The sequence below is a fragment of the Cupressus sempervirens genome, chromosome 11 (genome assembly GCF_028749045.1).
Source record: "Cupressus sempervirens isolate cs-2001-9-10 chromosome 11, ASM2874904v1, whole genome shotgun sequence".
NCBI classification, from domain to species: domain Eukaryota; kingdom Viridiplantae; phylum Streptophyta; class Pinopsida; order Cupressales; family Cupressaceae; genus Cupressus; species Cupressus sempervirens.
This window is the reverse complement of record NC_143128.1, coordinates 6,205,539-6,232,866: the sequence shown is the minus strand read 5'-3', so window position 1 is coordinate 6,232,866 and position 27,328 is coordinate 6,205,539. Positions and strand designations below refer to the sequence as shown.

Genomic DNA, 27,328 nt, shown 5'->3' with positions numbered 1-27,328 from the left:
TGAAGCAACGAAGATAAGTTTCCAAGCATTTATTGACAATTTCCGTTTGACCATCAGTTTGTGGGTGATAGCCCGAACTCATCTTCAGTTTGGTGCCAGTTTTCTGAAACAGTTCAGTCCAAAAATGACTGGTAAAAGTTGCATCACGATCAGAGACAATGGAAGAAGGGAGTCCATGAAGACGAAATATCTGGTCCATGAAGATTTGTGCAACAGAGGAGGCAGTATAGGGGTGGCTGAGGGCACAAAAATGACTATATTTCGAGAGACGATCAACCACAACCAAGATCACTGTCTTGCCACCGGATTTAGGAAGCCCTTCAATGAAATCCATAGAAATATCAGTCCAAATCCGTGTAGGGATGGGCAATGGTTCGAGCAAGCCAGGAAGGAGGGTCGTTTCACCCTTGTGGCGTTGGCAAGTATCACATTCAGCCACCATCTGTTGAATCGTCTGTTTCATCCCTTTCCAAAAGAAGTTTCTCCTTGCTCGCTCATAAGTTTTGAGGAAGCCTGAGTGCCCTGCTGAAGGAGAAGCATGGAGTTCATAAAAAATAGCCTGATGTAGAGCTGGGTTCTGAGGAAGCACTAGCCGACCCTTGTATCGAAGAGAAGCACCATCCCAAGAGTAATGTGGTATAGCAGAAGGATTATTGGCTAGCTGGTGAATGATTTGAGATAAAGAAGAGTCACTGTCATAGCCCTGCTGAACAGACGCTAACCAATTGGGAATGGGCTTAGAAATAGCAGAAAGGGAAGCTTGATTATCAAATGTGCGAGAAAGAGCATCTGCCACAATATTCTCCTTACCCTTCTTGTAGGTGATCTCATAATCATACCCCATGAGTTTGCTGACCCATTTCTGTTGTGTAGGAGAGGATACCCGTTGTTCCAGGAAGTATTTCAGACTTTGGTGATCGGTTCTGATGCAAAAATGACTCCCTAAGAGGTATGGCCGCCACTTCTGTACAGCATGCAAAATAGCCATCATTTCTTTTTCATAAGTAGAGAGGGCTAGATTCTTACCAGAGAGGGCTTTGCTAGTGAACGCAATAGGATGGTCATCTTGCAGGAGAACAGCACCCAATCCATTGCCGCAAGCATCACTCTCAATAGTGAAGGGTTTGGAAAAATCTGGCATCGCGAGAACAGGTGTACTGCACATAGCCTGTTTCAGTTGTTCAAATGCAGTCTCAGCAACAGGGGTCCAGGAGAAGGCATCCTTTTTTAACAGAGCTGTCAATGGTGCTGCAATTTTCCCGTAATCTTTGACAAACTTGCGGTAGTAGCCAGTCAACCCCAAAAAACCCCGAAGGCTCTTGAGAGTTTTAGGATGTGGCCAAGTTTTCATGGCATCTATTTTTGTAGGATCCATCCGCACTCCATGGTGTGCAACAATATGCCCGAGATACTCCACTTCCTCCTGGCCAAACACACATTTAGATAGTTTTGCACAGAGTTGATGATCAGAGAGAAGTTGCAAGACAAGCTCCAGATGATGGAGATGCTCAGCCCAAGTTTTGCTATATATGAGGATATCATCAAAGAAGACCAGAATGAATTTCCGGAGGTATGGTCGAAATATGTTATTCATCACTGCCTGAAATGTTGAAGGAGCATTCGTGAGGCCAAAGGGCATGACTAAAAATTCATAGTGACCATCATGTGTGCGGAAGGCAGTTTTAGGTATATCCTCCTCATTAACCCGAATTTGATGATACCCAGAACGAAGATCTAACTTGGAGAAAAAATGAGCCCCATGAAGTTCATCAAGAAGTTCATCAACAACTGGAATGGGAAACTTGTCCTTTATAGTGAGATGATTAAGTGCTCGGAAATCAATGCAGAGTCGCCATGACCCATCTTTTTTGCGAACAAGCAGAACTGGAGAAGAAAAGGAACTGGTACTAGGGCGAATAATACCTTGCTTCAGTAAGTCACGGACAAGTATCTTGATTTCGATCTTCTGATGAAATGGGTAGCGGTAGGGCCTGATGTTGGGCGGAACACTGCCAGGAAGGAGCTGAATACGGTGGTCCTCTGGACGAGAAGGAGGTAATCCCACAGGTTCAGCAAATATACCAGAATACTTGTCCAAAATGTGTTGGAGATCGGTAGGAGTGCTAGAGACTGCTGATGGCTGCATCTGAATGGAATGGAGCTGAGCGATGACACCATGTGAATTCTTCTTAAGAAGTTTTTCCATACGGTGTGAACTGATGATGCTGAGAGACCCTGGTTGTAAGCCTTTCAAAGTGTGTTGGTGCCCCTCGGCTGAAAACTGCATCCAAAGTTCAGCAAAATCCCAGAGAATGGGGCCAAGAGTGCGTAACCATTGGGCACCCAAAACCACATCACAACCACCTAAGGGTAAGGCAAACATGTCAGAGCGCATGTTATAAGCTCCAATAGAGAGACGCACATTGCGACATTTCCCTTTACAAGGTAAAGTGCCCCCATTGGCAATCATGACTTCAAAGCTAGAGCAGGGATGGATAAAGCAATCAGCCTGTTTGGCTATTCGTGGATCAATGAAGTTATGAGTGCTACCAGAATCAATGAGTATAGTAAGAGGGATCTTCTTGAAGAAACCCTGGACCCGCATGGTTTGTGGAGTAGTGACTCCTGCCAAAGCATGGACAGATATCTCTGGTGGAGCTTCTGGGGAAGGAGGTTCAGGCTGGTGAGGCTCAACCTCAGCATCCACTATTTCCTGAGCATCTACATATTCTTCCAGTTCTGGTGGAGAATCCACATCCAAGAGATAGAGCTTTTGCTGAACACATCTATGGCCCCGAGACCATTTCTCATCACAATTATAACAAAGCCCTTTGTCTCGCCTGACTCGCATCTCTGTTTCAGACAAGTGCTTGATCGGAGTAGTTCTGGGAGCTTGTATGACTGGAGGGTTGTGAGAACCTGTATTTCTGAATGGAACAAAATTAGATCTGGAGCGTTGTAGAGCACTAATCTTGTCTTCCGCTAACTTAGCCAACCCAAGGGCTTCCATCATTGTAGTAGGTCGAAACATTTTGACTTCTGAGCGAAGTGCATCCTTCAGACCACTGACAAAACAACTACGGAAGAATTCATCAGACAAGCCCTCTGTGTGATTAGCTAATTTTTCAAACTCTGTCTGGTATTCTCTTACAGTGCCTGTTTGACGCAGTTTAGTGAGTGCTCCTATGAAATCATCAAAGGAACTAGGGCCAAAGCGCTCCAAAATGAGGGTGCACAATTCGCTCCACGTTGGGCCTACATTAGCCTTGATGTACCAACGGAACCATTGAAGAGCTTCATGTTCCAAATGAAAAGATGCAAGGGAGACTTTGTGGTTATCCAAAGTATTATGCAAGCTGAAATACTGCTCTGCCCTATAGATCCATCCAGTCGGATCAGAACCATCGAAGCGTGGAAAATCAAGCTTTGGTCCACGGAAATTGCCAGAAGAGGACCCAGTATCTCCTGAATGGTTTCGGCTCATGGCTGACTGCTGAAAGTTAAGACCCAGAATTTTGTCATCCAGATCTTGAAGTCTGGTTTTGAGGGATGCAATTTCCTCTTCCATGATTTTTGCTCCTGTACGCGTAACAACCATAAAACAAGGTTTTGTTTTTTTTTTTTTTTTCTTCTGAACAGTCGACTTAGAAAAATTCACTCACAGACAGAACAACTGAAATGAATTATTGCAATAACAAGAGATATTAGAAGTGAGAGGAACCTGAAGGCCACGACAGAAAAACAAATTTGATGTAATTTCCACCCAGGGAGCCCAAGAGAGTGCTCTGATACCAGATGAGAAGAACCTCCTTATAGCAATATCGTGAGAATGCTCGAAATAACAGAATACAAAGTGATAGCAGAACTCAGAATAAATCTACTGATCGCAGGCCACTTCGAGGGGGTAACCTCCTTTGAGCAAGCTCAATACAATAAATTCGTCCGTGCCCATCAAGGGCCTCAACCTATTCTTATATACTGGGTACGATCTAGAAAAGTAATACTACCTATGCATGTGGGATAATAAAATAAACTCACGGGACGACTTACAAAGCATATGCGTCCAACAACTCTACTGTAACAAAATAAACAGAAGGAACACACAGGTTCCTAACAGTGTTTAAATAAAATTTTATTTATTTTATATTTTTGAGTCATCTACATTTAGAATTTTTTTGTTTTACAACTTATAATGTTAATAAACTTAACATATAATTTAATTTAAAAGAGGATAACCAACCATATAGATATTAAAGTACTAAATTTAAGTATATATGTATTATTTATATAATAAATATCATAATAAATTTATGTATATATACATATATATTTTTAATTTTAGAATTATATCTTAGTTATTAAATAAAAAAAAACTCTAAATTATTATTGTTCAATTTGTTTAAATATGATAAACGTAAAAGGTATATAAAATATATTAATATAAAAATGCTTTTCAATTAGTAAACTGGAGAAGATTTTTTTCTTCCTTCCTCCTTTCATTTAAGTGGAATTGAAATCTTTGGCCTTAGAATTCGGGATGTCACTCGAGAGGGTAAAGGTTGGACTTTGCACTTCCAAAAATTATTTCCTCTTGTTTTTCTTAACATTGTGAGACAAGGTTTCAAAAACATGTAACCGCATGGGTTTAAAGTGAACCCTCATTTTAACTTTATCGTGTAATAAGAATTAAGATGGAAATTGTTGGACCCACGTTCACTAGAAAATCAAAGAAAATGATTGATACACTTAAAGGTAATTTCAGCGGAGAAGAGGATATAGGATAGTTGGTGAAAGTTGCAACGAAGAGAAATGATGGAGAAAGGGGTGATGAAGCTAAAGAAGAAGAAGAAGAAGTTCAGATCGAAAAACCAAAGGCTAAGAAAGGAAAAAAGTAAACAAATTGCCACACCTTAGAGTCTTAAAGCTACTTGTTCAAGAACTAGAGCTACTACCCTTTCCACCCCATATGTCAAGAAAGGAGTTGTACAAATTACCAAACCTATACAATCTCAAACTAAAACCTATTAAAAGAGAAAGGATAGTCAATCATTCACTCACAAATAGACAGAGGATAAGAAAGCTAATTTTTGTGGAAAATAGTGATAAAATTGAGTTAGATGACATAAGCCAATTTAGAGGGGTAAGAAAGTAAGAAGCCCAAAACAGTTAATGAGATTATAGATTCAATAAGAGCAACTAGAGGTTTGGTTGTACTTGGACATTTTAAGTATCACACATTAAGTGATGTAGATAAAATTAAGCTTAAAGAAGATATTATTGATATGATTTATAAATCCAAGTATGTACCTATTGAATTTTCCAACATGATTGCTAAAGATTTCTATAAAAAAATTATTACAAAAACAAAGATATGTGGTGAAAATTGAGAGAACAATGAGAGAGAGTACTCTTGTAGTCACAATACTAGACCTATTAGTACCGAAAATGAATGAGATAATGCAAAAATATTAGGGCAGCTTTATGCATAAGAAAAGAGCATTAAGGGTGTTAACTAGAAGACTTCATGAAAATTATGAAGATGACATCAAGATGTGGAAGACAATTTTAAACATAAATACACTGATGAGACAATTCATGTGTCAAACATTGAGCTGACATCAAAATTTGAATTGGATAATAAAAAGATGAGTATGAAAATACATGTATACAAAATTTTATTGATGATATACCAACACTAGTAAAAGGTATAGAAGAAAATGTGTTAATTGAAGACTTAACAGTAAAATACCTAGGTGAAGAAGTAAGTGATGATCAATATGTTATGGCTACTACCAAGAAAAATCCCAATGATCACCTATTTCCTGAGTCAACCACTATGTATATACTTGGCTATGCACCTATTATTAAACTAGTCCAAGAGTATCAAGCTCCTAAAAAAGCCACTAAAACACTAATTGTAAATATAAATGTAAATGATTCTCTCAATTATTTAACCACTAACATTCCTATGGATGTAGAAAACACTAATACTTAGCAATAAAAGAAGAAGGAAATAAAGGGATGAAGTGACCTACAAAAGGAAATGATGGAACAATACAAAATGAAGGATATACCAATGCAAATATTGAAGATACTTCTTCTATTGGAACAAGTAAAAGGCCAAATTCTCAAAGACCTCAACATGAGGAATTCAAGAAGCAAGAAAAAGGTAAGACAACTAAGGAAAAACCTCAAGTGCCACCCAAAAATAACACTCAGAAAGAATCCCACGAGAAGTAGAAGAACAATTTAGAGAACAAAAAGAAGAATGTGCCAACAAAGACAAATTAGGAGCATAAGGCTCCTATTCCAACAAAATTATTCTTGAGAAAAGATCAAAAACTTATAAGGATAAAGTCAAGAAGAATAAGACATAAAGATATGGTGTAACTCTGGATGAGGTAATTGTAATTCCTTATTATGACCCTACAAGTTAGATCCTAATGCTTGGAAGGAATATAGTGAATTGTGTACAAGGAAAGATAAACAAGATAAACTATGAAAGGAATTAAATTAAAAACAAGTGGTGATAGATGTTAAGGATATTCTCTTGTAAATTGTGCTAGATATGTAACTTTGGATGAAAAAGCACCAATGCTAGATCATTTAGCATTACTTGTGGAGAAGGTGAATGCACCAAATATTGACACACATGGAAAGTTGATGGAGAGATAAGAAAAAAAATTAGATCAAAATGTGATGCAGATAGTTAGATAGCCTATTTCTATCCAAAAGTTATAGCTATCATCAATGTTTACCGAGCTAGAGGATCTTACAAAGGCAAAAATTACCTTATTAAAAAAATTATATAATATTTCATACTTTACCAAGGATAATAAATAAGATCATTGCATTTATTAGGGATATTAAACATTTTTCTAACATTTATTAGGGATATTAAACATTTTTATTATATTTACTAGGGATATTAAACATTTTTATTAAATTTATTAGGGATATTACGGATTATTGCATTTATTTACCAAGGATAATAAATAAGATCATTGCATTTATTTGTCTGTATTGTGTTTATTATCCCTAGTATAAATACAATAATCTTATTTTTCATCATTTCCCCTCTTCTTTTCCCTTTTTAGTATTAAGAATATTATGTGTGTGTGTGTGTGTGTTTATTATCCTTAGCATAAACACAATAATCTTATTTTTCATCATTTCCCCTCTTCCTTTCCCTTTTAAGTATTTAGAAATTGACATATTTTCATTGGATCTTCTTATATACATGGGTAGTAATTACTTCTTATCATTACCTTTGATCATAGGTAACTTTTCATTTCCTCTAGATGTATCTTAGCAAGGTCTTTTTTATTTTTTGGTGAAAGTAACCCTCGTTACCATAATTCATGAAATAATCCACTCAGGGGGTTCGTTCAAACATTCACATAAGCATCTTCAAAAAAACTCCTTTGGGAAACTTTGAATGAAGCCTCCATTTTCTTTGAAGGTGTAAAGAATGAAAACAAATAATTAAGTGCCAATTTTACTTTATGGATAAAAAGTGGGAACCACTTTTGTAGGCTAACTAAGCTTCATCCCATAGATCTCATAGATCTGACATTATAGAAGTATTTCCCTTGAAAGAGACATGTATTCATCATTGATGAATCCTTATTGATTCTCATCTAACGAGACTAGGAAATATGTACTTGTTGGAAGTAGGTATAATTTCATGAATCCTATCCTCCTTTAATAGCTATATGAGATAATATGTAAGCAAAGGGGAGAAAGAAGAGATTAAAAAAACTATAGGAGAGTAAAGAGAGACAAAAATGAATAAATTAGGTTGAATTGTAAGGATATGATACCTAGAATGTCACAATTAATTTATAACTATTATTTCTTGTATAATATAGCGCTATTTACTTCTAATCTTCTCTCATTAATGATAATGTGCAACACCATCCATACATCCTCAACTATGAGCTTATAATCTTGTCCCATAATGACCCTTCAATCTTGACCTAATCTATTTTAATAATATCTGAGGTATTTATCAATACCACTTAGTAAATACATTCAGAGGTAAATAGGTTCCAAGTGACTAGAAATTCTAGACCATTTTCATTTATCAAAATTTTTTTACATAAATCAAAACAAATATCATTCAATTGTTTGTCATCATTTTCTAGAATGAAATCTATTATTCATACATATTTCAAATTATAATAATCAAACACGGTTAATTTACACTTGAAGCTAAAATTCAAATGAACAATTTCAAATAATATTTATAAATTTCAATAAATATAAATTATTATTTTGATATTACTTATTTTCTTTCTATAAATATACTCTAATTCATTAAGGTGTTATTTAAATTATTTGATATTAAATACCAAATAAGTATAAATTTAAAGTACTATTAAATTTATTAAAATGCTAAATTTAAATAAATAAATATACATATATATAATTTTAAAACAATAAGTTAATTGTTAAATAGCTTGGAATTAATATTATTCAATTTGTTTATGTGGGAAATATCAAAGCTTTATAAAATATATTAATATAAAAATATTTTTCAATCAGTAAACCAAAGATCTGTGCTTCCTTCTTCCTTTCATTAAAGTCACAAACAGATAGATTATTTTGCAGGTTTTGTGATGGATGGTCTAATGGCAATATAGATAAGCTAATTGCAAACCTCATAATAAGTAATAACAAAGGGAAACACGACCCTAATGAAAACCTAGAGTTGACAAACACACATTCAAACTCAACCCTGTCGAAAATAGGACATACGCCTCCTGCCATTCCTTTCGAAGTTAGCAATGGCTTCTCTGACAGAACCCCTTTAGCTTACATAGCTCATTATCCAAACTATCATCCTCCTCCAATGGAGTTACCAGAAACCCATTATAAGGATGATGTTTGTAAGCAGAAGCATCACAGTCCACAATCACAACATTCTTCACACTCGCATATTCCATTTTTAAATCCTTATTCTGAACACCAATATCCTTACACAGCCAATAATCTTGGCAAGAGTCTTTGTAAAGTTTGCGGTTGAGATGAAAACCAATGTCTAGTTTATCAAGAATAGGATTTGCCTATTCCCGAGTATAACGAGTATAGAGAACAATCTCATAGTTTTGCTCCAGCTCAGCCAAAAGATTGTCCAAACCAGGCCTCTTCTTTACATAAGTTGTGCAAAGCTCTCCAGAGATATGAATCGGAATAGTGAAATCATGCTTCATAAACTCCTTGCTTCTCTTCACCAAAGTGTTCATCAGCGCTAGAACAATAATCTTCTTTTGCAGTGCTATTGCATGTAATTCACGTTGACGTGCACGTAAAAACTCATACTCCAAATTGTGACAATCACCTACAAGAAAAATACACATTTGAATACATATAAATTAATTCGAGATATTACAAGATATAAATATAAGTTAGTCTATTAATTCGAGACATACAATGAAACCCTAATTATTAAGGATGAAGGAAATAACTGACAACTCAAAAACTAAATGCAAAACATTGTGCAAGCAAAAATAATTATTAATGTTATTCCAACACACCTATGGCCAGGTATATTTTGATGGTCTCTCTCACATCGCAGGACAGCGCCGCGATGATGGAGAGGTCTCTTACCCGGCACAGCTCTCGATCGTTCAAGTCCCCGGAAAATGGTTTCACGGGGAAGGCTTTTTCCGGGTGAAGTTTATAGCTCGGTGGATTATTGTCCACAATTATGACATTTTTGAGGTCTCCTTTGAGGATTGTGATGTCTTTGACTTAGCCGTCTTTATTAGAGAGGAGGCAGTAGTCTCTGTAGAGGCGGATGTCTATGTTGGCTTTGTGAATAATGTCGATTTGTAGCTTGTCGAGAATGGCGTCTGCATATTCTTTGGTGGCTGAGGTGAATATTATTATCTCATAGTTGTTTCTTGCCAGTTCTGACATCAGAAGGTCTATTGCGGGCCTCTTCTGTACGTAGTATGTGATTGTACTTGGGGCTGAGTGCTCCTGATGGCCTCTCACGGAGATTGTGTAGTCATATTAAGGGATGACTGTGGAGCTTGAATAAGCAAGGGTGTTCTCTAGATCTAAGACTATTGTTTTCCATTTGGGCTTCTCGTTCTCGTTGCTGACCATGAGTTTGTACGATGAGTGCTCCATTTCTTAGGGTTTTGCTGTCTCAATCAATTTGAAGTTATCTTCAATGGTGGATGGGTACTCTATGCTGACATGAAACTCTGAGCTTATGTTTATATGGATCTTAATGGTGGGGTGATTAGTCACAACCGCTCCTAACTTTTTTCAATACCAATATCATCATCTTAATAATAAAAATAATAAGAATGATTCGAGCACGTTAAGAAACATATACAAAAATATATAATGCTTTGTCCTGCTTAACTCTATACAACTATATTACGCTTTCTTCTCTCAATCAGGCACACCGCCTTGATCTGGGACAGAGATTGCTGGGCTGAGAAGACAAAATTCAGTACCCGTGCCATCTATTAATTTGCGAGGAGCTGGAGCACTATGGTTGCATTATGAAGATGAATTCTCATGTCCTCCTCTTCTAGTTTATAATGTGATGTGACTAATTATTATTATTTATTAATCTTGTGTAGAGTTAAACCTAAGATCTTTCAGATAAGAGGCTCATAATTTACCAGTGTTATATAATATATATATACTCAAATACAATTAAATATACATTACTCCATTTTCTAATAAAATTTATTATTTACAATTCATATTTTTTTCAAATATAGGACACTTTTTTATACTCTCTTCAAATTTTGTTTTATTTAATAGATGAAAATAAAACCTTGACACACTTATTGTTAGTTCCACCTATGCAGTGGAGACTTATGTTTTCACTTCATTTTCTATGAATAGTATGTCTTTATTAGCCATTGCAATTATCTTATTTTATTTTTTATGTTTTAAATACTATTTTTTTCATTTTGATTTTCAAATATTTTTTGCAATCAATTATAAACAAAAAAAAAAATATATATTTATTTGCCAACATTTGGTGTTTTCAATAAGATTCATAAATAAATCAATTAGACCAACCTAACTAACAATTAAACTTTTTTAAAAATAAATAATAATAAAAAGAAGTATAAGAAATATTGTTCATCATTGACATGTCAAATTTTTTCCATATTTTAAACTTCAACCATTGTATTGTGTTCATCAAATCCTTTAAAGATTATGTTTAATCTTAACAACTTTGATAGTATCTCAAGATGTAATAATATTTTACAAGCCTACAAGATGTATCTCAACATGGGAGACATTTTGTCTCAAATTGCTTTAAAATATCTTCCAAAAATCATTCAATTAAAAAATGGTTTTTATTTATAGTTGTTTTTTATTAAAGGAGGTGGGAAGACGATCCTAAACTTGTAGAACTAGAGAACATTTATGCATTGGGCCATTGCAACCAAGCCACATAAAAGACCATCACTAACACCAAATGTTAGATATTCACCACCAAACAAAACTTAATAAAAAAATAGAGTTATAACTACTAATTCTAGAGTCTAACTAATGAGCCAGAATGTCGTTGATAATAATAAAAAATAACTAAGTCTTAGAGTACTACGGATTAACATAATTTAGTTTAGACTTAACAATATTAAAACTATGTCCCAAAATTATAAGAAAGAGCATAATAACCCACACCAAAGCTAAAGAGAACAAACAAAACATTAAAAGAAAAAGAGAAAAGGAAGCCCAAGGCCTAGAAAGCTAGGCCTTCAAGTTATATTCTCCCATTCCTTGATTATGTACCTAAGATCTTCAGCCCAATTGTGAACATCCTTTGCACTTTTCATTTCGACTTGACCATTATTCTTCTACATTCCAACTTTTTAAAGTTTTCTATGTCTAGTAATAGATAGCTTTCCCAATCATCTCTTTTTGGACCTTGCATAAAGTGGAGATGACCACACCCATTTCAATGCAATTGAGTGCATTATCAAATGTGTTGTTCAAAGACACCACTTTTTCATTAAGTGCCTTAATTTGGTCTTCTAGGTTATTTTTTAATCTTCTCAACCTTTCCTTCCTCATTGGTAGAAATAATCTCTAAGGTTTTAATTTGTTCCTCAACAGGGTTATCAACATTGGGGATCTTAACATCAGGCCCTAAAAAAACCTCAATATGAGCTTCCTAGGAATCCTTCTTTACCTCATTTGAGTCTTTTCTATTAGCATTGCCTTTGAATTCTTGCTCAGTGGTACTATTCTCATCTTTCTTAGGTGTTTCTTTGACCTTAGTATCATAGGTGTCCTCTTCATTTTTATCTTGGGTTTCATCTCTACTTTCTTCCTTGTAATTCTTGCCCTTTTCAAAACTCAATCTCTTTGACCTCCTTTCACCAAAACTAGCCTCAATATGGTTCTGTCAAGCTTTCAAATTCTCGTCGCCAGAACTTCCCTATCAGAATCCTCAGAATCCTATTTATCCACCTCAATAACTTCTCTAAGGATTTTACTTTTCATAGGGGTACCAACAAGGTTCAATTTGGTGACATTTTCCATTTAGTTGGGGTTTCCAAGATAAAGGATTCTTCAAGTGTTTTGGTTTTACCCTTAGGATTTTCAGATTCTTGCTTGAGATTAACTAATTCTCCAGGCTCAAGAAGATGGGTTTCTAGTTCATTATCTAACTTAATTTCTTAAATAACCATAGAGTTTCTAGGGGTTTCTAGAGAGCTCTCTTTACCAATAAGACACTTACCTAAACCTAGATGATGGGAAAACACATGGTGATAGAGGATGCAAATCAAATCCTGGTGAATGAGCTGATTATCCCCATTTTTAATACTATTGGCTAAAGATGAAAAAAAAAATGAAAGCAATGTTTATCTTTTCACCATGTCTTAACATGTTCGGGAGCAAGAAGTGGTAGCCATGATAAGTGGTAAACCATCTTTCTAAAGTAAAATAATGCATAACCCAAAGGGAAACAATTGCAAAGGGCAAGGGAGAGAAGTATGATCATACCCATTACTAGACTTAATTCTGACTGGCTATTCAATACCTTTAAAAAACTTGTTCTTGAATTTTCTATAATCTCCTATCCCTTTCCTCTCCACCTTATCCCCTTTGCATCTCAATCTCATCACCTTGCTAATTAGTTGGGGAGTCACAACAAACTTAACACTACCTATGGCACCTCACCGTTGTACCAAGAATTTGGAAACTTAGTAGAAAGCATGGAGTTGTGACTTTTCGTCACTACAATGCAATTGCTCAACCCTGCCTTCACAAAGTAGTTCCATATTTCCTGATTCTGCAACAAATTCTTGTAGCTTCTTGGCTTGACCCATTTTAAAGGATCCCCCATAATATAAGCCTTTTAAAAAACCTAAGCTTCTTCAAAAGGAGTAGTATTAAACCTACCCTAACTTTCAATGTCTTTCTACATTTTAATTATCCTCCTCACAACTCCTAAAACCAAGCAATAATAGTTAATGATAATATAGAGGCAAAGAGAAAAATGAGAAGCGTTACAAAATTTAACTTTTTACCAAATTAATTGAGAAATCCTTGACATAAAAAATGACAGCTTTCAAACTTTTCAAATGACAACGCTCATTAATTATGATGCATTAAGCCATATTCTCCATTCCATAAATAGGTGTTTTACTTTCAATGATTCATCAAGGTCTCCTTAGATTTCAAAATTATTACAATATCATGTGTCATAGTCTTCCTTATTATAGATTTTTTCCATAAAAGTTTCATGATTAAAATGCAAAAGGTATCTCCGCCAAATTTAGCATTAATTTTTTTTAAAAACATGGTATTTAGAAAAAAATAATTCTACCAACTTTCTCACTCAACACTTTATTCATCCTTCTAACTAAATTCTAATTCTTTGAGAAATTACGAAATTGACTAAAGACACCAAATATTTTTTCCTTCTTAACATTGATATTTATGGAAAAAGAGTAATCTTTTCCATTCATTCTCTTTCTAGAACTGGGTGTGTCTTTGATCATTTAATACTATAATCTTTAACTCCTCATGACATTCAATATCAGAAACCTATCTCCAATTTTAAAATAGAAGCCCCCAATTAGCCATAAAATCAGTAGCTCTGTTTTCTTCTCTTAAGGTATGTCTTATTATAACATTTTGGAAGGACTGAAGATGTCTTTTACAATCATCCATAAGACTCTAAATGCAGCATGGGCACTTAGTTTTATTAGGAATGATATCAATTATAAGTTTTAAGTCTCCTTCCAATTGTATATTTTCAGTTCCATAGTCCTATAAGAGTTTAACTTCATACCACATAGCAACTCCCTCAGTTAAATTGTTAGAGTTAACTCTAATGTTCATAGAACATCCCATGAGAATATGACTATTATTGTTTCTTATGATACCAGCTACTTCCGATATGCCCAAATTTCTTTTATAACAACCATCCATGTTGCACTATCCAATTTTCTTAAGGAGGAATCCTTTTATACTACTTTATTTTCCAAATATTGTTCTAGTTTAAATTGACCAAGCTTTGTGTGACATTCCAATTTTGTTTGATTCTTATCATTCTAGGATAGAACAATCCTTTAGGGAAGCAGACAATTGTTGTTTCTCTCCCTGATAATTCTCTTACTAATATAGAAAATAGGAGGAATTTTCTTTTTCTCTTCTTTGAAGATTATATTGTTTCTTTCCTTACATATAGACTAGGCAATAATGGGGGAAATAAGAGACAATAGGTTGTTAAGGATAGGGTGGAGTTTAGAATCTTTGCTGCATTATGGTATAAGAAGATTGATCGATCTCATTGTCACTATATTAATTCTTGTTTCCTAAAGCACAAGGCTCCATAGATCTCTAGTAAAGGAACATTGAATAAATAAATGGTCAATAGTTTCAGTGACATTCTCACATAAAAAACATATGTTAGCAAAGTTGAAACCTCTTTTGTTGAGATTATCTAAATTTAAGATTTTCTCATGAGCAACTGCCCACCAGAAGCAGCTAATTTTTGGGGCAGCAACCCAAACTTCTTTCCACAGATTAGAATCTTCTCCCACCTGTTCTATCATAGAGTATGTAGACTTGACCAAGAAGAGACCGTTGTTGTTATGTTTCCAAATCCATTTTTCTTCCTACATAATGTTTAATAGAGAAGGGCTAGGAAACTAGCTTTTTAGAGTGCACACTTCCTCCTTTCTGATGCTAGCAATTTGCTAGGAAGCCAGCTTTTTAAAGTTCACACTTCCTCCCTTCTAATGCCAACAATTCTCCTTGACTCCCTTTGCCTCCCTTTATCTCAACCATAGGTTTTCTAGGTCAATCCATAGAACCTTTCTATTCCTCCAAGCAAGGTATTTTTCTACTTTGATACCTATAATAGATTAGAGCTAATTTTGTAAGTCTTGGTTAATAGTCATCTCTTGGAATGTGACACTAGTAGCCCAAGATTCACTAAAAAATAAAGTGTTTCTTCCATTACCAGTACAACGTATAGTTGTTAAGCTGGCTTCTGCAAATTTTTATATTGCATGATTGAATATGTGATTTTATAACTTCTTTGGTAGTTAATTGTCTAGAATTACATTTATGGCATGTTGAAAGAGGCTTTGTTCTTGCATTGTGCTTTATAGATTCATTGGTTTATTCATCAACTATTTCAAACTTGCATTGAGAATAATACAAGATTTCATAGATGAAAAATCCATAAGAAGTAGGAGTTTCTCTTGGTTGGAATTAGAATTATTAATAGTTGGATAGATAAAATACTCTATTCCATAATACTCAAACATCCTAACTCTATGGTATATGTGGATGTCTATCTATGTAAAGATAGTCCTTTCTATCCTAATAACCATGGTCTTTTCTACTTATGTCATATGTGAACTAGTAGGTCATCCGTGATGTTCATAATCCACCGAACTATATATTGTATACATTTTTAAATCTAGGTATTTTCTAATCTTGTGCTATCTATCTGTACTATCGTGTTGTTAGAGTGAATATTTTCTATAGATTTTCTACTGAATTGGCTCCTTTTTATCACTATCAATTACACTTTCTTATATTCTTCAAAATATTTCCTAATATTCAGTGACATACACACACTTCCACCACATTCTATATACTTGGGTATTCTATCAAATAGTTGATGTGCATCCTTAATGATTCCAGTTTTCATCTGCTTTGAAAGTTTCTAAGACTTATAAACATAGACTCAACACAATTTGTAGGTATATGGTCAAGCTCAACACTGATTATCTATTCAAATTTTGTACTTCACCAATTATGTTTGCTTTAAATATCCTTAGCTTTGCTAGTAATTTGTATTTAGAAAACTTCCACATCATCATGATATAATGAGCCATTCTGATAAATAATTTAAATGCCTTTTTCTGTGCTTCCCATTTCTCACAACTTGAAAAGCCATTATACCATAATTTTTAATGGATGTTCCTTTGAAGGCTTTTGTCAAGCAACCACCACACTTCTTTCTTGCACACATATCTACTAAATTAACCCATGATCAACAAGGGACATGGTTGAATAGTTTAAAGTACTAGTTATGGTTCTCCATGTTTTTTCTTTGTATCAATGAGGAATTGGCTTTAAGCTTGACACTTACAATCCTTTATATCCACAATCTCCCATTTCTTTTAAACATTTTATGAAATAGTTAGTGTTCCTCGCTTTCCATCCTACATTTTGTTGCAATATTGGATTGTTTCTAATATTGAATTGATTCTTTCCTTTTTTTCCTATAGTTATTTCCTTTCCTGTAGCTTTATGTATTTTTCACACAACTATATATGTACCTATACAGTTTTATGTAAATACATGAATGAAAAATATTCTTCTTGATTTTTGATTTTCAAGTTGGTATCAGAGCTTTGAAGCTTGAACCATTTGAATCCCTTCATTGAACCATGGCCGATTTAGATTCAAAAGTATGTGAGAGAAAATCTACTCCCATTATTATTCAATTCGAAGGTTCATCGTTCAAGGCAGGGATTACACTCTATGAAACAAACAATGATTTGTGGTCTCAAATCATGGAGATGCATATTGCTAAGAAGGAGAAACTCTCTTTCATTCATTGTAACTCACAACCACCTATCGAGAAGGATGATGGATATGAGAAGTGGTATGCAGACAATCAAAGGTCAAAAGACGGCTATTGATATCTATGTCTCCAAAAATTATGAAGCGATACATTCGCTTACCCACTGCTCGAGATATTTGTAAAGCTCTTTCTATGGATTTTTATGATGGAGTAGATGAATTGCAGATGTTTGTCTTGAATTAGAGGGCTTTCCCTGCCAAAAAAAATGGTAGAACACTCTTTGTGTATTATGGAGAATTAATCGAGATTTTTGGTGAGTTGGATCATCATGATAAAGTGATCATGGAAAGTGAGAATGATGTTGAATCTTACCAAAAATTAGTTCAGTGACAAAGAGTACATATTTTTCTTGCTAGATTAGATGGTGACTCAAAACTGATCTAATCAGAATGGGCCTCCTCAAAACTTCCCTAAGATCACTAATGGTGCTGATAAATCCACCTAGAAATGCACCCATTGCAATCAAACTAGTCATACCAAAAGTCACTATTTTGAACTTGTTGGGTATCCAGAATGGTGGGATCATAGCCGCGATTCATGGAAGAAGAATTCCAAGAAGACATCTAGTGCATTGTTTGTTGAAACAAAGATAGAGGATAATGTTGCTGGACAAATCTTGGCATTATCAACAATATTAGGTAATGGTGGTAAGTCTTTAAATAGGTCTACACTTGTTTCTAATAGTGCATGAATAATTGATTCTAGTGCTATGGATCATATGACATTTGATTCTAGATAGGTCTCATCCCTTTAACTGTCCTCACAAAAATTTATTTCCACTGCGAATGGCTCTCTAACCCTAGTTATTGGAGAAGGATCCTTACCTCTCACTGATACTTTGAATCTAGATTCTATTTTAGTGGTTCTGTCTTTGGATTACAATTTTTTGTTTGTTTCACAAGTCACCACTACTTTGTGGTTTAATTTTTTGGCCTAATTTTTGTGTGCTTAAGGACATCCAAACAAGGCAAAAAATTGGTTGTGGTGTTAAGTGAGGGAAGCTATATTACTTGGACTTGGTGTTAAAGAGTTTGGACAAGTTGCATCAAGCTCTTGTGATGGATGGCTCTGAGGGGGACAAGTAGAAATCTGAAATCTAGTTATGGCATCGATGTCTAGGACATGCTTCCTTTGGTTACCTGAAGAAATTATTTCCTAGTTTATTTGCAAAATTTGATGTTTCTAGCTTCTGGTGTGGAGTTTGTGAACTTGCAAGAAGCCATCATGCTTCTTTTCCATTAACTTTGAATAAAAGTCCAATTCCATTTATGATCATACATTCTAATGTTCGGGGTCCATCCAAAGTCACTAGCTAGGGTGGATCACATTGGTTTTTTGCTTTTATTGATGATTGTACTAGGATGACTTGGGTATGCTTAATGAAATCTAAAAGTGATTTGAATTTTTTATTTCAAAAAATTTATAACATGATTTATACTCAGTACAATGCACAAGTTCAAGTTCTTCGTAGTGACAATGGAGGCAAATATTTGAATTCTGAACTTTAGTAGTATTTAGAAGCATATGAAACTATTCATCAAACTACTTGTTCTAATACATCTCAATATAATAGGATAGTCGAGAGAAAAATCATCACTTTTTGGAGGTTGTGCGCGCTTCTCTGATAGAAGCGCATATGCCATTAGCCTATTGGCGTGAAGCGCTTACCTTTGCAACATATTTGATCAACTGGGTACCCTCTAGCACTATTGATTTCTAGACACCATCCCACTAAGGTAGTTGTGGCTCCAACTATCCCAAATTTACCTCCTTACATCTTTGGTTGTGCAGCTTTTTTACACCTCCATAATCATCAGCACAACAAGTTATCTCCTCGAGTGGTACAATGTATCTTTCTAGGATATGTTGCTTATCAAAAGGGGTACCAATGCTATCATCTTCCAACCCAACGAATATTTATTACATTGGATGTAGTTTTTCATGAAGACATGATGTATTTTTCCCTTGAGCCTGAACTACAGAGGGAGCACCAGAAGGAAATTCAAACTCTAGACTATGATGATCACATCTCTGAAGATGTGGATGTTCACATCTTTGAAGATGTAGGTAGCTTGGACATCTCTAAAGATGTGGATAACAACTCTAAAGATGTGGATGTTCACATCCTTCAAGTTGTGGATAGCTTGGACATCTCTAAAGAAGGGGAACTCTCTAAAACTATTAATTAAGAAGTAGGTGAAACTTTGGATCAAAGCAGTGATGAACATCCAGAAATTGAAGCTGTGGGTCCATCTCCATCCGAGTCCCTCACACCACACCAATCACTTACCAAGGATGTTCCTAAACCATCTAAAAAATAGCTACCTCAGAATCTCACTAGAGGTATTCCTAAATCCACATATGAACTCAAACTTTCTAGTAAAGTTAAATATGCTATGAGTCATTATGTGTCTAACCATTGTTTATCAGAATCAAATTAGTCATTTGTAAATCAATTATCTATTGTATTTATTCCTAACAATGTGTAGGAAGCCTTAGCTAATCCAAGGTGGAAATCTTCTATGAATGAGGAGATGAAATCATTACAGGAAAATAATACTTGGGAACTTGTTGACCATCCACCAAGAAAGAAACCGGTTGGATGTTGGTGGGTTTATACTATTAAGTACAAAGAAGATGGTATAATTGAACACTTTAAGGTGAGACTGGTAGCAAAAGGGTACACCTAAACCTATGGGATCAATTATATAGAGACATTTGCACCTGTAGCTAAAATTAATATAGTATGAGTCTTGTTGTCTCTAATTGGAAACCTGGGTTGGCCATTACAATAGTTTGATGTGAAGAATGCCTTTCTACATGGAGAGTTGTCTGAAGAAGTCTACATGGAACTCCCACCCAACTACATGATACTAGAAATAAATAGTCTGAAGGTGTGTAGATTAAATAAGTCAGTATATGGGTTGAAACAATCTCTGAGGGCATGGTTTAGAATATTCACAAAGTCAATGAAAGCCTTTGGTTACCATCAGAGCAATTCAGACCATACTTTATTCAGAAAGAATTAGTAAGATAAGATCACTGCACTTATTATGTATGTGGATGACATGATAGTTATAGGAAATGATCCTAAAGAAAGGAGGGCTCTACAAGATTACTTGTTTAGAGAATTTGAAATGAAAGACCTCAATCCCTTGAAATATTTCCTTGGGATCGAAGTGTCTCGATCTAATAAATGGATCTTTCTATCTCAAAGAAAGTATGCCTTAGACTTGTTAGAGGAAATCAGTATGTCAACATGTCAACCTGCTGATACACCCATGGAATAAGGGTTGAAGTTATGTATTGAGTCTAATCAGATACCAATTAATAAAGGTAGATCCCAGAGACTTGTAAGAAGATTGATGTACTTAGCACACACAAGGCCAGGCCTTGCCTATGCATTAAGTATTATTAGCTAGTTTATGCATAATTTTGGAGAGCAACATATGAATGCAGTTATGTGCATTTTGAGGCATCTAAAGTCTACTCCTAGAAAAGGAATTTTATTCACTAAAAATAAGGATTATCAAAGGGTGGATACACATACTGATGTTGACTAGGCTAGAGCAGTAGATGACAAGCATTCTACTTCAGGTTATTTTACCTTTGTAGGAGGTAATCTTGTTACATGGAGAAGAAAAAAATAGAACGTTGTTGCATGATGAAGTGTGGAGGCAGAATTTAGAGGTATGGCACTTGGAGTATGTGAAGTGTTGTGGCTAAGACTTCTCCTAAGAGATTTGGGCTATCTGGCTAGGCAGCCAATTCAACTATATTGTGACAATAAAGAAACATGTGATATTGCTCATAATTTGGTTCAACATGATCATAAAAAGCATGTGGATGTAGATAGATTCTTTATTAAGGATAAGTTGGATGAGAAGATTCTGGAGCTGCCTAAGGTTTGATCAGAAGATCAACTGGCTAATATTCTTACCAAAGTAGTTTCAAGTCAAGTGTTCTCAAAGTTTTTGGGCAAGTTGGGCATGTGGGATATCTATGCACCAACTTGAGGGGGAGTGTTGCAATATTGGATTGTTTCTAATATTGAACTGATTCTTTCCTAAACTATTCTTTCCTAAATTGATTATTTCCTTTTTTTCCTATAGTTATTTCCTTTCCTGTAGCTTTATGTATTTGGCACACAACTATATATGTACCTATACAATTTTATGTAAATACATGAATAAAAAATATTCTTCTTGATTTCTAATTTTCAAGTCATTTTGCATGCATGTCTATTAGACCATTCAAAATCTCTATATTTGACTGGGACTTTTGATATATAGATAGATGTAGCATCTTTTGAAATAGTTCATAATTAGTGAAATAAATCTACCTTATATATGCATGTGATGCAGGTGGCTACAAATACAATATTTAACAAATGTCTTTATTACTTTTGTCCATCACTTTTGAAAATTTTTCGTTTTGGTCACCGATCTATTTACTCTAATGTCACAGTGCGATTTGAAAGTGCTTTAATAATTCAAATCCCTTGAAGAATTCCATTGAATAGATCACTTTTAGTGCTATTTTCTATAGTCAAGACTTCTTGTCATTTTGTGTATATAATGCAATCATTAGATTTTGATAAAAATATATTGCTATGAGACAACCTACCACTTAGTTTGGGGACATTGCTTATGCTTAAAGATGAATATTGCTCATTCACTTGATAATGTATCTCCAAGGTACTCAAGTAGATCATTCACAGTATATTATTTCTTCCAAACTTTGTGAATTCAACTTCTTGGAGAAGATGGACATGTATTTATTTGCAAGATACAATCTATTTTCTTTCCCTTTCAAGGAAATAGGATTTATTTACTTCAATCTTTGTAGTTTAGTAATTTAGTTTAGATTCACACTTTTGAAGACATTAGATTGTTAGAATTTTTTTGTGCAAGAGAAGAATGAATTCATGACAATCTTCTATACTAGATAACAAACAACTATCTTGGTAATGGGCTAGGAGATGTTCTAGTGGGCATTTTGAAAATAGTTCACATTTCTCTCATATTTGGTATATCTATTAAATAGAGCCATATCATTGGTATTTTTTAGCCTAGAAAATGTAAACAAATGTGCAAAGCTAAATTGAAATAACATTCTTACTTGGGGTGATTTATAACTGCAATGACACAACTCTTATAAAATGGTGGGACTCCTACTACATGCATCTCTTGTTTTGGGTAGTGTAGCCTTTCATAATCTTCTATTACTATGAATATTTATATTCAATTTATATAAATTCCAATGATATATACTTACACGAATAAATAAATAAATAAATACAAAGATGTTCCTTATCATAGATATTGTATGATAATAACTTCATATAATTATAGGTTGTACCCTTGTACATGTTCTTGATGAAAGCATTGGGTTTAATAGTAAATGATATGAGAATAGTTGTATGGAGAAAAAATTCACATTATTTAAATGATTACTATAAATAATGTGAAATGTAAGCCCTAGTTAAATGTGAAATGTAGAACTTAATCAAATATGAAATGATGCAAACTATTTGAATCAAGAAGAAATTCTTATTTAGAAATTAATTATTTACTTTGATTTTTCGTGTAGTCTACTACTATAATCTTTTCTATTTGTAAGACTATTTGAAGCAAAAAGAGATTCTTTCTATGTAAATGAAATAGTAAAAGTTAAATTGAAATATAAATCTTAGGGTTCAATGTTCAATGATGTGAGGCTGAACAAGAAGAGATTCTTATTTTGGAACTAACTTTTTGTAAAGGTTTCTTTTATGGTCTATTTGTATGCTCAAACATGCAACTAGTTGAAATTTTTACCATACAAATGAAATATAAAATATAGTGTTCAATATTCAATGATGTGAGACTAATTGGAACATGATGAAATACTTTATTTAAAAATTATTTATACTCTTCAGTTTCTCCAACGGTCTACTAATATTTTCTCTTTGTAAGCCTAGTTGAAATAAGAAGAGATTCTTTATTTAAGAGTTTTTTAAAAAAAGTTTCTCCATGTACTCTACTAGTATAATCTTTTCTATTTATGAATCTAGCTAGAACAAGAAGAATTTATTTTTATTCTTTGTGAAGAAATTCTAAATATACAAATAGAATATTAGAAATAATTTAATATATCATGAATCTTAATTCAATATCATTGACATGGAACTAGGTGGAACAACAATAAGAGGTTTGTAGTTGGGAACTATTTATTTATTTCTATTTCTCATAGGCTCTAGTAAAAAAAAAATCCTACTATTTAGGTTTCTCTTATGACCTATTATTTGTTTGAGGAGATGATTACTAGCAATCTAAATATTGTCAGAAATATTTTTTTTAGCTATTTAAAAATAAAATATTATAAATTTATTTAGTGAATCTAAATTCATTTTTTTGTTTAGAGATATTTTATTATTTTTAATAATTTATTTAAGTTTATTGAAGTATTATAATTTTTAAATATTTAATAATATTTATAATATTTATAAATTTTAAATATTTTATTAATATTTGAAAATTTGATTAATATTTGAATATTTTTGATATACTTTTATATTAAAAAATATAATTTTCAATTTAGATAGATTAAAAAATTATCTAATATTTTAAATACTTAAATATATGACACTTCTTTTTTTGTTTTCTTAAAATGATGTTTGGCAAGAGCTAGGTGGTAATCCTAAAATTTGCATATCTTTGATTCTTTGATGATTTATCATTGATGGAAAATTTTGTTTTTCCAAATGCTATATTTTATCCACATCTTAAAATTTGAAGGACTCCTAACATTGCAATGTATTATTATAAGCAAGGTATATTTTAGTGGCTAATATTCGCAAATTGGCTATTTTTAGAAATTTTTGGCTAGTAGTTTGGCTAATAATTTAAGATTTGACACAACCTAAATTGCCATAGTTTTATAAAATTTAGTTTTAGAATATTTAAAATAGCTCAATAATTTATTTTATTAAAAAATCTAAACTCAAATATTCACCACAGTATTCGATATATGATTAGATTTGAGTCACCTAAATATTATATATTATTGCAGAAATTAAATTGCACTGATCAATAATTATCATAATTATTAGTTGCTTTAAGAATATATCACCAATATTTAGTTTTCACTATTGATTTAAAGTATATGTAATGATCCTCATAATATTCCACGAGGTAAAAAAATGTTCAAATTTGATTTGTAATATTCCATGGTGATTAATGAACTTCCTATTATTATTGAGATTCGTCAATATTTTATATAAAAAAGTTATGATTCGAAAATAATCGCCAATATTTATCATATGTGGAATAAAAAATTGAGAGATTCACTAATCGAAATAATTTTCTTTTTTCAAAATAATGAAAGGTTCGCCACTATTTATATCTTTTTTGGAGGAAACTTCCTTAAAGTTTACCCTGATTATAAGAGTTGTCCATTATGCTCGGAATATAAAATAGTCAAGTAATAGAAATTTTAGTAAACTGTAAGACAAACATAATTACTACATAGTGGTTTGTATTTTTCATAGTTTAATAGTTTAATTAGATAGAATATATTAAGCATAATAGTTAAATATTTTAAAAGAATCAATTTATTTGATGGTGATGAGAATATATGATAGTTAACACCTTACCATCTACAATTTTTTGAACAATTTAGTTTGAGTAATGTCCTAGAGGTTTTTAGGATGTGGATCACATATTTTTGAGCCAATTCTCAATTTAAGAACATCTCTTGAATTAGGTGATACTCTTGTATTTGTTGGAAATATAGGAGTAATTGGGGGGGGGGGGGGGGGGGGTGTGAATCAGTTACCATTAAAATAAATTCCAGATCACTTAGATGTCAATAATAGAATTTAGACTGAGAAAATTGATTGCTGCTATTACTCAGTAAACACACAGAAAATGTTGTGACTTGGTAAATGTAGAGTGTGATTTACTTTAATAGATCTTAAGATGTTATTAGTAATTATTTGCAAGCATGAAACAAATAACATGAACACATGAGATACTAGATTTAACTTGGAAACCCAATATGAAAAAAACCACCAATGTAACTAGTTACTATTTTTCACTCTTCTGAAGTGAGCCCTATTAGGAGCAAACCCTATTAAAGCTTACAAAACACACTGTTAGGTGTGACCTTGTTAGAGGATTTAATCACCCTGTTAGGAGTGGCCTTGTGAGAGGTCTTAAAATAATTCAATGGAACTGTCACCTTGTTAAAGGATTTACAACTGGCTGTTAAATCAACTCTATTAAGAGATTTTAGATCACTACTATAATGGTTAGAGAGTAACAATAAAATGACTTGATTGTGATGCAACTGAATTACTAAATCTAGATCTCTATTCTACTCAAATTTGATCCTTCCTGATCGAATATTACTTTTCTTCTCCACAAGGATATCTACTTATGCTTCAAGTTTGCTCTCACTCTTTCATTCTTAATTCAATCAACACAATTGTACACTTACATAAAAATCACAATTTGACCTTATATGTATATCATCCAAATTATCAAGTCATCTTAATAAAAACTAGAATGACCATTATTCATTACCATAGTCAGCTAGAACTAATACTTAAATTAATTAAGGTTGTCATGCCAAAACAACAAAATCCTTTATTAGCCAACCCTGCTTGGGAAACACTAGTTCTGAGATGATTTCATGTGTTAATAAATAGAAGCTCAATTAACACTTCGAACTTGCAAAAATCCTTTGGTAACTGAGTGAACTCGGTTAGCACTAACTCTGTCCAACTTTGCTTTGTTAACCATGTGAACTCAATTAACACTATTTTCTACCATAATTTCCTTTGATGCCTGAGTGAGTTCAATAGACACTGATTTTGTAGAGTGAACTTCAAGAATACTTAGTAGACAATGAAAATTGTGTTGCTTACCAAGTGAGCTCGGTAAGCACTATCTGTCAACTGCTATGACATTTGTGTGACATTAAAGACAACACAAAATTAGAAAATTGTATCCAACAATCTCCCTCTTTGGCATTGATGGCAACACAACATGTCATAGCACAATGAAATTTGAGAGCAAGACTTTCTCTAATAGAAAGTTTCTCCCTCTTAGAATTTATACCATACGCTTCTCTTTTATGTAGTAATCTCCCTTTGTGAAGGAATTACATAACTTCTATGATAGTATAATTCTCCCTCAGAAAGATATAATTTTTTTTTAGAAAGATATGATAGTAATCTTTTCCCTCTTTAACAACACATGCCAAAGACAACACATATCAAATTAATATCAATGTGCCTTGAGTACTGATTCATATGCACTATTTTCTTGACTATGCTGCATCAACTAATTAATCTTCAACTTGGTTCCTATTGATGCATTACTAAAACTTCATTTAGTGAGCTTCAGATAAGGGAATGACCCCTAGCTTACCTCTTCGATACAAGAATATAGGTAATGGCTTAGTGAAAATGTCTACAATTTGTTCTTTTGTATGAACATATTCTAATCTGATTTCTTTGTCTTGCACCAATTCTTTGACAAAATGATATTTTACAACAATGTGCTTAGTTTTGGAATGCATCATTGGGTTCTTTGATATGTTAATTGCACTAGTGTTATCACACAATATAACAACTAGATCTTTGATCTCTACCTTCATGCCTTCCAACAATTGTTTAAACCAAACAATGTTAGAACAATTTACTACTGCTGCTACATATTTTGCTTCTTCTATGGATTGGGATGTGCAATTTTTCTTCTTGCTTGTCCAAGATACCTACCTTTTACCAAGAAAGAATACTCCACCACTTGTGCTTTTTCTATCATCAAGATTTCCTGCCCAATCAACATCAATGAATACCTTTAGGTCTAAGTTTCCTCCAAGTCTGTACCATAAACCATAGTCTTCAGTGCCTTTCAAATGTCTCAAGATTCTTTTGATTGCCATCATATGATTTTCTCTAGGTTTTGCTGAGAATCTTGCCACTATTCCAATTGTCAAGGCAATGTTAGGCCTTGTATGAATTACATACTATAATTTTCCAATCATTGATCTATATAAGGTCTGATCTACCTCTTTGGAGTCATCATCTTTTGTAAGTTTTAGTCCAGTACACATGGGGGTTGAAACTAGTTTTAAATCTTCCATTCCAAACTTCTTGAGTATCTCCTTGATATACTTGGATTGAGATATGTAGATACCATTCTTGTTCTGCTGTATCTATAATCCAACAAA

General features: G+C 33.4%; 1 protein-coding gene across 1 annotated transcript in view; it reads right to left on the bottom strand.

The window, feature by feature from the left end:
• The window catches only part of LOC149527953 (uncharacterized), a 55,449-nt gene extending 46,501 nt beyond the window's left edge, over nucleotides 1-8,948 (bottom strand). The window contains exon 1 of the mRNA XM_089811219.1: nucleotides 8,865-8,948. Coding sequence (XP_089667345.1) covers nucleotides 8,865-8,948 — 84 coding nt within the window. The remainder of the gene's footprint in view (nucleotides 1-8,864) is intronic.
• Between the last annotated feature and the right edge of the window lie 18,380 nt (nucleotides 8,949-27,328).